Source organism: Somniosus microcephalus, chromosome 27 (assembly GCF_052327205.1).
Source record: "Somniosus microcephalus isolate GS21.2 chromosome 27, FLI_Smic_1.0, whole genome shotgun sequence".
NCBI lineage: Eukaryota > Metazoa > Chordata > Chondrichthyes > Squaliformes > Somniosidae > Somniosus > Somniosus microcephalus.
In genome coordinates this window covers 11,853,283-11,868,132 of record NC_141013.1, presented here as the reverse complement: position 1 = coordinate 11,868,132, position 14,850 = coordinate 11,853,283, and the positions used below count along the sequence as shown (strand labels likewise).

The window sequence follows — 14,850 nt, the reverse complement described above, 5'->3', positions numbered from 1 at the left end:
GCGGCACAGCCACCCCCAAAAAATTACAGGGAACATTGTTTGGGGCATCCTGAAACGTGAAAGGTGCTGTATAAAGCGTACAGCTTTCTTTTAGTCATAATTTAATGGGGGTCTGGTTTTCTCCCCTTCTTTCCTGATGATATTGACTCTTAGGGGCGAGGGGCGGGAGGTACGGTTCTATCTTCACCAGGTACCCACAAGTACCTCGCCCTAAAGGCTAATCTTCACGTGTGAGCCTGTCAGGATATTAGATCATGAGAGCATCACAGTCGCGACCCACCCTGTTCTTCCCCCGACATCCACAGATGCACATTTCTGGGCTGGCTCCTTCAGTTAGTGATCGGGAACAGGACCCTTGGGTGATTTTTTTCTCTCCTCCTAAAGCAATAACAACTTGCATTTATATAGTGCCTTCAAAGTAGTAAAATGCCCCAAAGCGCTTCACAGGAGCGATTATCAAACAAAATTTGACAGTGAGCCACGTAAGGAGGTATTAGGGCAGATGACCAATAGCTTAGTCAAAGAAGTAGGTTTTAAAGAAAGTCTTAAACGAGAGGCAGAGAGCCCAGGCAGCTGAAGGCACGGCAGCCAATGAGGGTGATTAAAATTGGGAATGCGCAAGAGGCCAGAATTGGAGGAGTGCAGAGATCCCGGAGGGTTGCAGGGCGGGAGGAGGTTACAGAGATAGGGAGGACGAGGCAATAGCCCAAAGCCAATCGTACCATGCCAATGATGTCCTGGCTCAGACCAGTCAAGTCAGGGCAGACTAGCAATCAAACCTGGGACCTGCCCCTCTGCATGGGCCAGAGACTGAATAATGTGGGAATCACTGGAATCCACTTCTCATGAGATTTGCAGCTGTCAACTCATGCCTCTGAAACTGAGAAACAAACTCTCCTTTCTATCACACTCTGCAGACAAAGTCTGACTCGTAAAGCCTGAAATTTGAGCTTCCTGCGACTGTGATACCTTGGCTATCTTAATACGATATTTATAATTCTGGAGAACAGAGTATACATTTACTGTGATTGATGTGACTCTGGGCTGCCACACAACCTGAGGCAACACTACCCTCTGGTGTTCAGCATAACTCATGACACCTGAGAAAAATGGTGCTCATTACATGGGAGGGAGTGTGGTATTCACTCCTGATTTTTTCCAATTTTCTCTCCTTCATGCACGTTGCAGCGGGGGTTACTGGATCGTGATCAAGCGGCAGGAACTCCGGCTGATTCTGCACCTTGAATGCAGCAGTAGCCAAACCTCAGAGCGACCCTTGCTAATAAAAGGCACCGAGCTTCCACGGAAGCCACTCAAGCATCTGAGAGGAAGAGATTCCGACCATTCAGTCCCCACAGGCAGGTCTGCCAGTCCGGAGATGGGGTTGACAATGACGTGGCGTGACTATTGAACACACTGACCTCGCCATTCTCCACCAATACCTCTCCTTTTGTCCAGCTCTGGCCCTTGCACGGTTCCACTCTCAACTGGCTGTAGCCAGAGCATCACCATCACCGTTCTCTTCCTAATCCCACACTGTGACCTCTGGACTCCCTCAAGGATCTATCCCTTCTCTTCCTCGTCGACATACTTCCCCTCAGCAATGTCACCCGCAGGTTTGGGGACAGGTTCCACATTTGCACCCTGCTCTATCACTTCACCGCCTCTCTTGACCCCGAGTGTCTCACTGCAGGCAGACTGCACGTCCCACATCCAGGTTTGGTGGAGTTTTACCTTCCTCTCCAGCTCAATAGTTGGCTCCTGAAACAAATGCCGCTCCCTTGCCGCCGAATCCATCTCCCTCCCTCTTTCCAGCTGAACCAGACGGTTCGTCACCTCAGCAGCTCAATCTTCAGGTCCCACACCCTCTCCAGCACAATGACTGCCTCCTTCCACCTCGGCTTATCTGCCACTGAAACCCTTGTACGCACCTTTGCCACCTGCAGACGCGGCTATTCCAACAGAAGCCTCCCTTCCTCCAACTTGCCCAAAACTCTGCTGAAAATATCCTGTCACGCACTAAGTCTCACTCACCCATCACCCCTGACCAGACTGGCTCTGCATTCCCCAGTGCCTCTAATTCAAAATCTTCATCTTTAAATCCCACCATAGTCTGACCCTGACCTACTTCCACATCCCCTCCAGCACTATCGACCCTTACCTCTCCCCTCCTCAAACTCTCCATTCCTTTAATTCTGGCCCCTTGTGCACCTGCTCATCCTAATAATGGTGTTATCATCTGGAATTCCCCCTCTAAACCGTTCCACCTCTTTTTTAAACCTCAAAAACCATCTCTGACCAAGATTTGGGTTAGCGCTCCTAATCTCTCATTTTCTGGCTTGGCATCAGTTTTCCATGTCTTTCGTTAAGCACCGTGGAGCATTGCTTTATGTTAAAGGTGCTACACAAATGGAAGTTGTTGAGAGTCAGAGAAGGAATGTGAGCAGCAGGGATGTCCTTGCCGCTACCTTGCCCAAATGGGAGGCCAGCTGTGAAATCTCCTTGCCGGGTCCTTTACTTTCCTTTCTGTAGCGGGTGTGACGAGCACTCTCGGAGCCATGACCGGCTTTGCCTCAAGGGCCAGCTCGTGTTACCTGAAACGTTGCAGCAGCCTTTGTCCTCGTTTCTAATGTGCCAAAAACCTGAGCCAACCTGGGCACAGAAGAGAGCACCAGTGAGAAGGCCCAGCATCATCCTCATTATTTTCTCCCCTGCTTGGCTGAAACCTTGAACTCGTGCTGGGGTAGTTTCACAGGAACTTCCACCACCCCCCCCCCCCCCCCCCACCCCCCTTTGTACCTCGCTCAAGTGACCATTCTTAGTGTGCAAGACTCAACATTGAATGTCAACACAGCTATTTGACTATAGATGGCATCAGGCCAAGTCCAATCCTGGCCTCCTCTATTCATTTTTCAACAGGAGTCACTGGGTAAAGTTAATAAACACAGGCACTTCACTGATTTTTCCCTTCCATAACTTGGTGGCATGACGGCCAAATGCAGCATCTCAACTCAACACAGAGCATGAATCGTCAGTGCCTGGGTATGGTCGGATAGTGGTTATAGTACTGGGCTGGCAATCCAGAGGTCCTAGATTCAAGTTCCACCACAGCATGGTCTGAAACTGGATTCAATAAATCTGATAATTTGTGGGCTGGCACCAGGAAAGTTGCAAGATTGCCCTAAAAACCCAACAGGTTCACTGACATCCTTCAGGGAAGGGAGCCTACCAAAGCACAGGAAAAGACCAGCTGGTCCACTGAGAGACTGTAACCAAACAGCATCTCTTTCTGCTCCACACTACCCACCTTCTCCCCGCCCCCCCCCCCCCCCCAACTCTCGCAGTAATGCAATCTCCTGGGGGCTGGGAGAAGTTTTTTTTAAACACCTATTTAGGGGGAAAAAAAATCCAGGAAATTCCTCCCCAATCCTTGAAGGCAATCGAGCAAGCTCCAGGAGGCCATTGTGAACCTGCTATTCCTGCCCAGTCTGGCCTACATGTGACTGAAGGTGGTTGAATCTGAAATGGCTAAGCAGTCACTATGATAAAGGCAGTTCACCACGTTCTCATGGCAACTGGGAATGGGCAATAAATGCAGCCTTTCCAGCATCACCCTCCATCAACTTGCGCTCATCCAAAATTGGCTCCCGGTCCAGCAAAACTTCAATTTTAAAATTCTCATCCTTCTTTTCAAATCCATCCATGGCCTCGCCCCTCCCCGTCTGTTACTCCTCCAGCCCCACAACCCTCCTCGATCTCTGCGCTCCTCCAATTCTGGCCCAATTCCTATTTTCATCGCTCCACCATTGGCGGCTGTGCTTTCAGCTGCCTGGGCCCGAGGCTCTGGAATTCCCTCCCTAAACCTCTCCGCCTTTAAAACGCTCCTTAAAGCCTACCTCTTCAACCAAGCTTTTGGCCATCTGCTCTAATATCTCATGTGGCTCGGTGTCAAATTTTGTTTGATAACGTTCCTGTGAAGCACCTTGGGATGTTTTACTACATTAAAGGCGCTGTATACAAGTTATAGAGTTATACAACACAGAAAGAGGCCCTTCGGCCCATCGTGTCCGCTCCAGCCATCAAGCCCCGTCTATTCTAATCCCATTTTCCAGCACTTGGTCCGTAGCCTTGTATGCTATGGCGTTTCAAGTGCTCATCTAAATGCTTCTTGAATGTTGAGGGTTCCTGCCTCTACCACCCTTTCAGGCAGTGAGTTCCAGGTACCAACCACCCTCTGGGTGAAAAGTGCCCCCTGCTTATTGACCCCTCTACTAAGGGGAAAAGTTCCTTTCTATCTACCCTATGTCCCTCATAATTTTGTACACCTCAATCAGGTCCCCCCCTCAGCCTTCTCTGCTCTAAGGAAAACAACCTCAGCCTGTCCAGTCTCTCTTCATAGCTGAAGTGCTCCAGCCCAGGTAACATCCTGGTGAATCTCCTCTGCACCCTCTCCAATGCAATCACATCCCTCCTATAATTTTACAGAAGGTAAGTACTGTAGAAAATATAGGGACAGTGATCTCCTGTACGAGTTTCGATCGCCTAGATGGGTCGGAGAAGAATTTCCCAGATTTCTTTCTCCCAAATTGGCCATTGGGTTTTTTACCTGGTTTTTCGCCTCTCCCAGGAGATCACATGGGTTTGGGAGGGATGTAGAGTGATAGTAGATTTGAGGTTAGGATCAGATCAGCCATGATCTTATTGAATGGTGGAGCAGGCTCGAGGGGCCGATTGGCCTACTCCTGCTCTTATTTCTTATGTTCTTATAGTGTGGCGACCAGAACTGCACACAGTACTCCAGCTGTGGCATAACTAGTGTTTTGTACAGCTCCATCATAACCTCCCTGCTCTTATATTCTATGCCTCGGCTAATGAAGGTAAGTATCCCATATGCCTTCTTAACCACCTTATCTACCTGTCTTGCTGTTGTTGCTGATGTCCTCGACGTCCAATAAGGAGGTCCCACCATTCTGCACACATTAAAATGCACCAAAAAATGACAACTCTTCACTAAGCAGCAAATAGTTAAGGTGTAGGAAAATTTAATACGTACTATAAACAAAGTATTTACACCAAAATGCACTAACAGTGGCCTTTTCACAAATATAAATTAATATTTACGTATTTTTAAAGTCATTTAAAAAGTCCACATAAGTTTTACAGAAACTCTGTACCGACACTCTCAGCAAAACAAAGTAAGTGGGACTATTGGCAGCTGATTTTTATTGTCTTCTTCCATCACTCTTAACATCTCCTTCATTCTTACTGTCCTTAGAATTTGTGGCAGGAGCCATTAAAAAACAAACAAGATTTTTAAAAATTTGAAACTGGGGAATATATTCTTGCTATAGCTTCACATTGTATCTGATGCACGGAGGCAGTATCGGAAGGGTGACAGCAGCCTGTTACTTGTCATGTGGAAGATCTGAAGAAATCAAGGTCTGGACACTAGAGAAACACTACGTAATTCTGCCCAATAGGATGTCCTGGAACTCGCAGTAATAAAAAATCTTAGCAGTTGCACTTGTGTGTGCGTGTCTTGCCTGTCACATTGAAACGCTGCAGGGCTTTCTACAACGCGAGGACGATGGCACTGTGAGAAGGCAAACAAAATTTAGCTGAGGTTTGCCGGTGAAGAGTTTTCCTCATCACTGATGAGCTCTCTTCAGAAGCATCTTCACAAAGTGGTCCTGCGCCTGGTCCTCATTCTCCACCAGTTGGCATTAACTGGCGTTAAGTACCCACTGTTCACCCGTACAAATCTCTTGGTAGAAAAAGCTTTATCCGCAAACTGTGCAGCAAGCAGTCAGGTCTTCGCACTGCCCTATCTGACCGACGGTGGTGGGGTCCAAGAATTCTCTCGCGTGCGAGAACACTGGAGCATCTTCACCTCGGCCACTTAAAGGTCCATCCCACACCCACGAGTTAGCGCTGCTCGCTCACTGCCACCAGTCACATTTTTTGTTGCACACTTGTAACCGTGCTGTAACGGTGGAAACTCACATAGCTGAGTCCCAAATGTAAACCCCAACTCTACTCCGCTCCTTAACCTCTTCACTCTCAAGTTGATTATAATTCTTGCATTGAAAAAAGGGACAAAACAGCACGATTACAAAGTGCCTTTATGGATCATTATAAACCAAGCCAACACCTAACCCACACATTCCGACGCACATTCTTCATTTACGAAGCTCTACCTAGGTTCAGAGCGTTGGCTCCCACACATCCTATCTAGCCCAGGCTAAAGCTGGCCCTCGACAACAGTGGCGCTTATTTTAGGGCTCAATACTTCTTACCCCCTCACCTGTGGCACTCAGCACACTTGCTCCTCCCGTGTCTCTGGTCCCACCATCCACAGCCTGCTTGGTGGTGGGGTGTTGCCCAAGCTGGGATCCAGTGCGGTTCTCTCTCTCCTTGTTCTCCCAACAAAAAAGTGACATGGGAATTATATTAGGAGGGAGGGTTATTCCAACTCCTATACAGCAAGCGGAAGGGCCCAGTTAATGGAACTATTCATCCCCCAGTGTTCCTTTTTAAAAAAAAACCTCTTCCTGTGGAGAAGTGCTTGGCTTCCCCTTGTTCACTACCTGGAGTGGCACGATTGAAATCAGGAGCTCTGCAGACCTGCGTCCCGTCACTCTCCGAGTCAGGGTGCTGCAGCGTTCCAGAGAATGGCCCTCAAGCAAGGTGCTGCCTGGGTGTCTGTCCCTTCGGCAATAAGTTGGTGAGCGACACTGGTCCATGAGCACATACAGATTAAGCACGGTACAGCGAAGTGGCGGAACAGTGCAATCCCATCAGCAACACGTCCAAACTGATGTGTTGAAGGAATTCAGCAGTTAGGACACGTGCCAGTCTGAAGCCGAGACTGAGAAACTCGGGGGGCCTTGTAAGGGCGGGGATTTCCACTGGACTTGTTGTTTGGGCAAAAGTGTGGGGCGGAGAAGGGAAAGACAGACAACTGGAGAGTTTAAATAACAGGTTGCACGAAGACCAAGGAATGCCATCAGGGCTCGATGTGGACACCACTCGGAAGGGGCCACAATTTCTTCGGCCTTGCTGCACCCAAAAATCTGTATTTAATTTAGTTTTGGCAATCGCTCATCAAATAATTAAAACAAGCAGGAGGCAAGTATCGTAACGGGTCCACTGCAAATTCAGCCATCGTTCTGGTTCGGCATCAACCAACACACAAAGGACCTCATCATTTCAAAACTAAAGGCACGAAAGAATTGTGAATGGGATCTTGCTCAGCCCTCTTGTCAGACTGTCCTGTCAGGCTGCCCCCTTCCACCGCAACAGGGTGATCCTTATTAGCAGCAGATTATGCGCCCGATGAATCGCGCTCACACTGAATGCAGCGCGGTGGAGTGGAGGCAGGTGCAGTGTGTCTCTGCTCTCCTGCCCCTTTTCCTTCAAGTAGCGAGCAGTAACTGTGACACTGGCTGCTGTGCTCAACACCGAACCTTAACCTAGGGGGCAACAGTATTGTTGAAGGACCACTTGGAATTTTGGCATACACTAGCCGTACAAGTGTTCATATTCAGTTTTAAAAAAATTAAATTCAGTGGGAATTTTTAATTATAATTTAATTCAACTCACAATCTGGGAAAGAGGCATTGTATTCTTTACAGTGAGGTTTGGGGAGATCCAGTTTTATGTACCTTAACTTTGCACATTTATTCAATCCTCAGTTACTAAGGTTTGAGTAATTTGTCCTGTTATTTGGATTTCACAAACTATGCTGTAAGGGAGAAGACAAGGGAGCATGGGGCACATTGAATATCTCCCTGTGCCGCTGAATTGATGGCACGGAAGCAAGGTTCAGGAGCTTGTTCGGTGCATCAATACTTGGGTAAGTCAATAAACACAGATCTGAAATAATTTGATCAGCAAAAATCATTTAAAAAAGCAAACTTGAAGATCTTGGGAACCCCAAAAGGATTATTTATTTTTTTTCAAAAAAAGAGAAATTTAATTGGATTGGTCTATTAAGTAGAATGCCCTCAGCCAAGATTGTGTGCAAGAGAATTGGTTGGTGAATGGGTGGGTGTGTGTCTGGGCACAGATGTGCATCTGCTGAGTGAGTGCATGTGTGGGCGGGTATGGGCGCCTGCGCAGGCGGGTACAGGTGAGTATGAGTGCAGCTAGATTGGGAGGGAGTGTGCATGGCAGGCAGGAGAGGCGAAGTGCCACTTTTTCCATGATTTGAGGGGGATGCTGGAACTTAAAACACTGATGATCGCCCGTCTCACGATCGTATGGCACAGTCATTTGGAGAACAGGTTACTAATCACCAATAAAACAAGCCTATCTTTCCACTCTGATTAAGCATTCCCCCTCCTTTCTCCACCAGTTCAGTTTTTTTAACATGCATATTTATTCTCACCACCACCCTCTCCCCGCCATCAAACACAGGTTGGAACGAAGTCGTAAAAAAAATAGGTTATTTTACTTGTGAGGACTGACCGATCCACAAGATCCAAGGCAGGAGGAAATTTGGGGCAGGCAAGGGGAGGGGAAGTAAACGGAACAAAGTGCTTACATTGTGACCGAGTGCGACACACGACGTCGATAGCATGGAACCCGAAGACTGGCGGTTAGACTCAAGATACTGATATTTTTTCTTCACCATTGTTGTGTTTGTAAAGTCCTAATACTGTTGTTACAAATGACGACACTACATTCTAAAGACAGATTCCAGAAATCGGAACAAGGCGCATTCGTACGGAAACACAAAGTGCTAATTCCCCCCCCCCCGCTCACTCTGCTTTGCCATTCCTTCCCTTCTATCGAGACACTAAACCAGCGTCTATGGAAGAATTTCAGACCGTCCTGTTTCCCTTTTTTTTTTGGTTATTTCTTGGGCAAGTTACGGCGGCGCTCGAAGACAGGGTAACAAGTAGAGACAAGTAGCAGTCTCCCCAACACTGGTACCGCTCTCTATACATTAGCATGGAACCGCAAGTTAGTTCCCCTGCCAATTTTGGAACACTATTTAGAAAAAGAACAGATCTGCCCAACACTACTCAGCACAGAGAGAGTATTTGTCACGCACATTTAGGATAAAACATAGAAATATTTTGGCAGAGACCATGAACAGACAAAGCCGACAGGAGATGAGACATTTTGTTTCTGAATTGCACTCTCTGCTGACACCCTTCTGTGACAGTCCTTTAACGAACCGTTAAAATCACCGCCTGCAATGTAGGAGCTGTCGTCTCCCAAAAGCCCATCTTTCCCCCTCCCTTTCTGACCAATGAGGTTTCCAGAACGAGCACGCATGCACGAATTTGGGATCCGCGCCGACACCGTCTTTCCAAATTGCGAGCGTTCTTGTTCAAGCAGCAGAAGTCTCTCCTCATTCTCCCCAATTGCTTCACATCCGTTGTGCAATTGATATCACAGCAGTCGCTCAATTTTGTGTGTGTGGTGAGAATAGGGAAAGTGTGGGGTTTTATTTTTTAAATTTATAAAATGGAGAACCGTGGAGCAGTTTCCCCATTTTTTTCTCCTCGGAACTGACTCTACGTTTTCCTTACATTCCAGTTATAGTCAGGAGTGTTCTTGTGTTCCAGCGAGCGGTCTAGAGGGGACCGGTGCTCCAGGGGGGATTTCGAATCATGTGGCGATCTCTGAGAGAGGGGCGATCGGTGGCCTGGTGCGGGTGTCTTGTGCTCCATTGGTTTTTCAAGGTGAAAGGGTCGATAGTGTTCAGAAGGTCCCTGGCTGTGGTAGGCCCCGGGGGGTCTGTGATCGGGCAATCTCCGGAAGTCTGGCTGGTGCCCTAAACTGTGGTGGTCCTGAGGCCTAAACTCATCTGACCTGCGCCGTTTCATGTCCTGATGACGCCTGGAAGGAAAACGAAGACACACTTAAATGACCGAAGCTAATTTGTCCAAGATAATAGCCGTCATATTCCATGTTCGCTGTGAGCGGCACTTTATTCTGCGCGGCCTGTTTCTTTTAATTCGCGGTCCCTTTAAATTTCTGCGCATGCACCGTATTTACAATGTAAAAGCCAGCGAGCAACCCGCGCGAGACCTTTCAGATTACTGCGGGCACACCTTAGCAGGAACATTGGACACAGGAGAGGGGAAGAGGAAAATTACCAAGGCTCTAAATATATTTCAGGGCTGTACTGAGCGTGGGTGTGCGCTGGAGCAAAGGAGAGTGGCCAATGTAGTAACTCATTTTTTTTTAATAAAAGTAGATGAAGGTAATTACACGTCAGTTAGTTTAACATCTGTGGTAGTGACCTAGAGCAGTAATTATACTCTGAATAGAAACAGGCTCGGTGATGTGGAACAGCAGAGGGATTAGTGTGTACAGGCTCACAGGACACCAAAGATTATAAGACCAGAAAGACAAAAAGCAAATGGAATTCGAGGTTCATCACAAGAGGTGTAGAATATAAGGTAATGATCAGCCTGTATAAAACCTTAAGACACTTGTTAGAACACTGTGTGCAGTATTGGGTGCCACACTATCGGAAGGATACTGATGCTTTAAGATAGGGTTCAGTGCAGATGCACAAGGATGCTGCTTAGTAGAAAGATTTAAAAAATTGGGGACTTTTTGTTACAACAACAGATTACAGGGTGATATGATAGAAGTGCTTCAAATTATGAATGGACAGGACAGAGCAGGTAAAAGCAGACTGTTGTCAGAGTCTGAGCTGGATTTGAGTACAGGAACAAGGATGTCTTGCTGCAGTTGTACAGGGCCTTGGTGAGACCACACCTTGAGTATTGTGTGCAGTTTTGGTCACCTTATCTGAGGAAGGATGTTCTTGCCATGGAGGGAGTTCAGCGAAGATTCACCAGACTGATACCTGGGATGGCGGGAATGACGTATGAGGAGAGATTGGGTCGATTGGGCTTATACTCGCTAGAGTTTAGAAGAATGAGAGGGGATCTCATTGAAACTTATAAAATTCTAACAGGACTAGACAGACTAGATGCAGGAAGGATGTTCCCGATGGTCGGGGAGTCCAGAACCAGGGGTCACAGTCTAAGGATAAGGGGTAAGCCATTTAGGACTGAGATGAGGAGGGATTTCTTCACCCAGAGAGTGGTGAACCTGTGGAATTCTCTGCCACACAAGGCAGTTGAGGCCAATTCATTAAATATATTGAAGAAGGAGTTAGATATATTTCTTGAGGCTAAAGGGATCAAGGGATATGGGGAGAAAGCAGGGACAGGGTACTGAGTTTGGATGATCAGCCATGATCTCATTGAATGGCGGAGCAGGCTCGAGGGGCCAAATGGCCTACTCCTGCTCCTATCTTCTATGTTTCTATGTTGGAGTTTGAGCTCATAACCTCGGGAGCATGCATTGTTGGAGGTATCAGTGTCTGGTTGAACCATTAAGCCGAGGCCTTGCTTTCCAGTTGCTCGTTTCTTCCCTTTTATCGCGCCGTCATACTGCGGCACTGCCTCAAAGCCACGGGTAGCTGTCGTACTGTGACGAGCCTCACCGGAGACCTGCATTAGGCGCAACCGCTACCGAGTGAGCAACAAAAGAAAGGCACCTGTCGTAATAATCCCGGTGCCCTCGGTGGTCCCGCTCATTGCCGTACTGGTTGTACGGTCTCTTGCGGTGAATGTTGTTCAGCCGGTAATTGCCAGAGTTCCTGTGGGGATCTCCGCGTGGCCTGCGGTCCCCGAAGTGGTGGTCCTTGTATCTGTGTTGGTCATATGGGTGATGCCGGTCAGAGCCCCACTGCTGGTTATTGTTGCTGTAGTTGTACATCCGATCCCTCTGTCGCTCTCCCCGATCTACACAAAGCAGGACGCACGAGAGAATTAGGACCGCAGTAGATTGCATTTTGGCACATCTCGTTAGCCCAGTGATGCTCAGAGGGCGCTTTGAATCAGCACATTTCCCCCCCCCCCCCCCCCAACTACAGTCTGCGACAGACCTGCTGCTCCCTGCATATGTGGGACATCAATCATAGTCTGGGAGGGAGTGTTGACCAAGCCAGGATTCAGTGTTGTTCCCTCTCCTTCTCTCCAGTGAAAGGCGGCAAGGGAAAGCTATTAGGAGGCAGGGTTACCCCAACTTCCACACAGCAAGCGAAAGGACCCAATAAAAAGCGAGAGACCGAGCCAGTATTTTAATGTTTTTCTTTCTCTACTTGTGGGGAAAGTGCTTGGCTTCCACTTGGCAACTGCGGTGTGACCGAAATCACAGGGGTATCGCCAGTACAAGCCCACGCTGTGAGTACAGGGTCTTACAGCGACACTCAAGTTAGGCTACCACCCTAACAAAAAGCTACTAACGCTGCAGTAAGTCTTCACCGCTATCGGCTGAGCTGGATACAGCCGAGGCTGGAGCCGCCTGAATCGAGGGCTGCGTGCAGGAACACCGCTGATCCCTACCTGCATTATTGAAAGGCCTCTTGTTGAGCTGGTTGTAGGGGTCCCGGTGGTGGCCATGCATTTGCTGCTGGTGGTGGTGGGGTGGATGCAGGTGAGGACCATGGGGACCATGCTGTGCGTGCGACTGAGAGTTCATGGAATCGTGACTCGACCCCGAGGGCTCAGGTTTAAACTGACGTTTACTCTCGGAGTTATTTTCCTTCTTCTTCTGTTCCTCCTAAATGAAGTGGCATTTTAAAAGAAAAACCGGCCATTAAATCAAAGCCACATAGGGTCAGGTAAGGAAGAAAGGAACCGTTTCTCCCCTTTCCAACCTGACATTGCCCGCACCTCCCCTGAAGGAGCTGAATTGTTCTGGCAGAAAGCTTCATCAGCACCTTGCAATACCACATCCAAGTAGCCAATCTGCATGCATTAGCCTGGTGCATGCCAACAGACTATTTGACTCTGGGGGCATCACAACAACGCCCGATTCCGCTCTCACCCAGCATCCAGGAAGGGGAAACACGGCCAATCTTCCTGACCTGGACTACACCGGTCCACTTACACACCTGCTCTATGCTGACCCAGTCACACCCCTGACTGTATCAGTAATGGGAGCTTTAAATATCACACAATTTAAAAAAAAATTCGGTTATGGGATGTGGGCGTCGCTGGCAAGGCCAGCATTTATCGCCCATCCCTAATTGCCGTGGAGAAGGTGGTGGTGAGCCGCCGCCTTGAACCGCTGCAGTCCGCGTGGTGAAGGTACTCCCACAGTGCTGTTAGGGAGGGAGTTGCCTGTCCTGAACAGTAACAATTAAAAAAATTCCAGTGCACCCAATCCAAATATTTATGACTCTGCACTCCCTGAAACCCCTGGCTTCCTCCCCATCCCAAGTTAGCTCAGCTCTTCCCGATAGGGGAGGTTTCGGGGCAGGATTGCACGCCTCATCTCTCATCAGTACTGCTCCCAGGAAGCTCATGTGATCAGTGCGGAGGAAGGGGAAGTGATTGTGAGATGAACTGGGATATCTTTACCTCTTCCTGGGACCGCCTCTTCTGTGCTAACTTGTACAGTTTGTGCAATTTTCTGGCGTCAAACTCGGTGAACTTGGACACAAAAATCCAGAGATTTCTGTGGGAAAAATAAAAGAATGTTTTAGTGAATTAAACTGTACCACTCCCTGTGTTTGGATTGGACTTGATATTTTTTAAATTGAGAGACTGACATGAACGGCTAAGGCTCTCAGTGCAGGACAGAAGCAAGGTTAGGAGGGAAGATTAGATTAGATGCAAGGCCAAGTTTGGGTTTTAAAAGCCTGTCGATTGTGGACTGAGGGAAGCCTGAGTGAGGAGAGTCTAATGCACATGGGGAGCAAGACAAGACTGAAGTATTCAGCAACAGCAGCCAATAACCAGCAGACTTTGGAGAACTGCACTCTTGCGCAAACATTTTCCTACAAAGTCTACTTGATCTCGCAACAAAACTGAAAGGGGGGGATTTTGGAGGGGGGAAACATTTAAAACGCAAGTTACTTCCTCGCTGTGTGCACTTCATATTAAAATGTTCCCATGTGTTTCGGGGAAACAGCCCAGCTGATACGTTACATCAGGTAGAGGTAATTGGACGCACATAAGGAGATATTAGGCCATGAAGTGGGGAAAGAGTTAAACTGACATCGCTGGCAGTTTCACTGAAGGTGTAAGGAAGACAGGGACTAACATGAAAGACCACATCCATAAAGATGCGGTCAAAGATAGCTGACCTTTGGAGAGCTATAAAACAATTAAATGGAGACAGGATGTCCAGCATTTCAACTGCCCGTAAGAACTTTATTACCTAGGTTACATTCCAAGGTATCTTTTAATTAGCATTCAGCAGTTTGAGTGATTGATTGAGGCAGCTTATACATGTTTATATTAAGATTCGTAACCAATCCATGATGGTGCATGCAGGCCAAGATCCAATCAGGTGGCAGGAATGAATTTAACAAGAGGTGGCCATGCTTATTGTAATAATGTATAAAAATGTAGTGTTTTCTGTACCAATTTGGAAAAGTCTGGCTAAGACAAAGCAGACAGTTTCCCCACCGGTGGAATAAAGACAACTTGACTATCGATCTAAAACCTTGTGTCGAGTGTTGGTTTAAAATACTCCACAACAGGGCAGGTGATCAAAAGCTTAAGAGGTAGGTTTTAAGGAGCATCTTAAAGGAAGAGAGGTAGCGCGGCGGAGCAGTTTAGGCAGGAAATTCCAGAGCTTCAAGCCTAGACAGCTGAAGGCACAGCCGCCAATGGTGGAGCGATGAAAATCGGAGATGTGTAAGAAGCCAGAATTGGAGGAGCGCAGAGATCTCGGAGGGTTGTAGGTCTGGAGGAGTTTACAGAGATAGGGAGGGGCGAGGTCACTGAGGGATTTGAAAACAAGGATGAGAATTTTAAAATTGAGGCGTTGCTAGACTGGGAGACAATGGCCCTGAATTTC

At 47.8% G+C, this 14,850-nt stretch overlaps 1 protein-coding gene across 1 annotated transcript in view; it reads right to left on the bottom strand.

Annotated features, from left to right (window-relative positions):
• Nucleotides 1–5,025: 5,025 nt before the first annotated feature.
• Nucleotides 5,026–14,850, bottom strand: part of chd2 (chromodomain helicase DNA binding protein 2) — a 97,202-nt gene continuing 87,377 nt past the window's right edge. Inside the window, exons 33-36 of the mRNA XM_085968960.1 lie at nt 13,404–13,500; nt 12,384–12,600; nt 11,534–11,780; nt 5,026–9,852 (exon numbers count right to left, since the gene is read on the bottom strand). Coding sequence (XP_085825086.1) covers nt 9,528–9,852; nt 11,534–11,780; nt 12,384–12,600; nt 13,404–13,500 — 886 coding nt within the window. The 3' untranslated portion in view covers nt 5,026–9,527. The remainder of the gene's footprint in view (nt 9,853–11,533; nt 11,781–12,383; nt 12,601–13,403; nt 13,501–14,850) is intronic.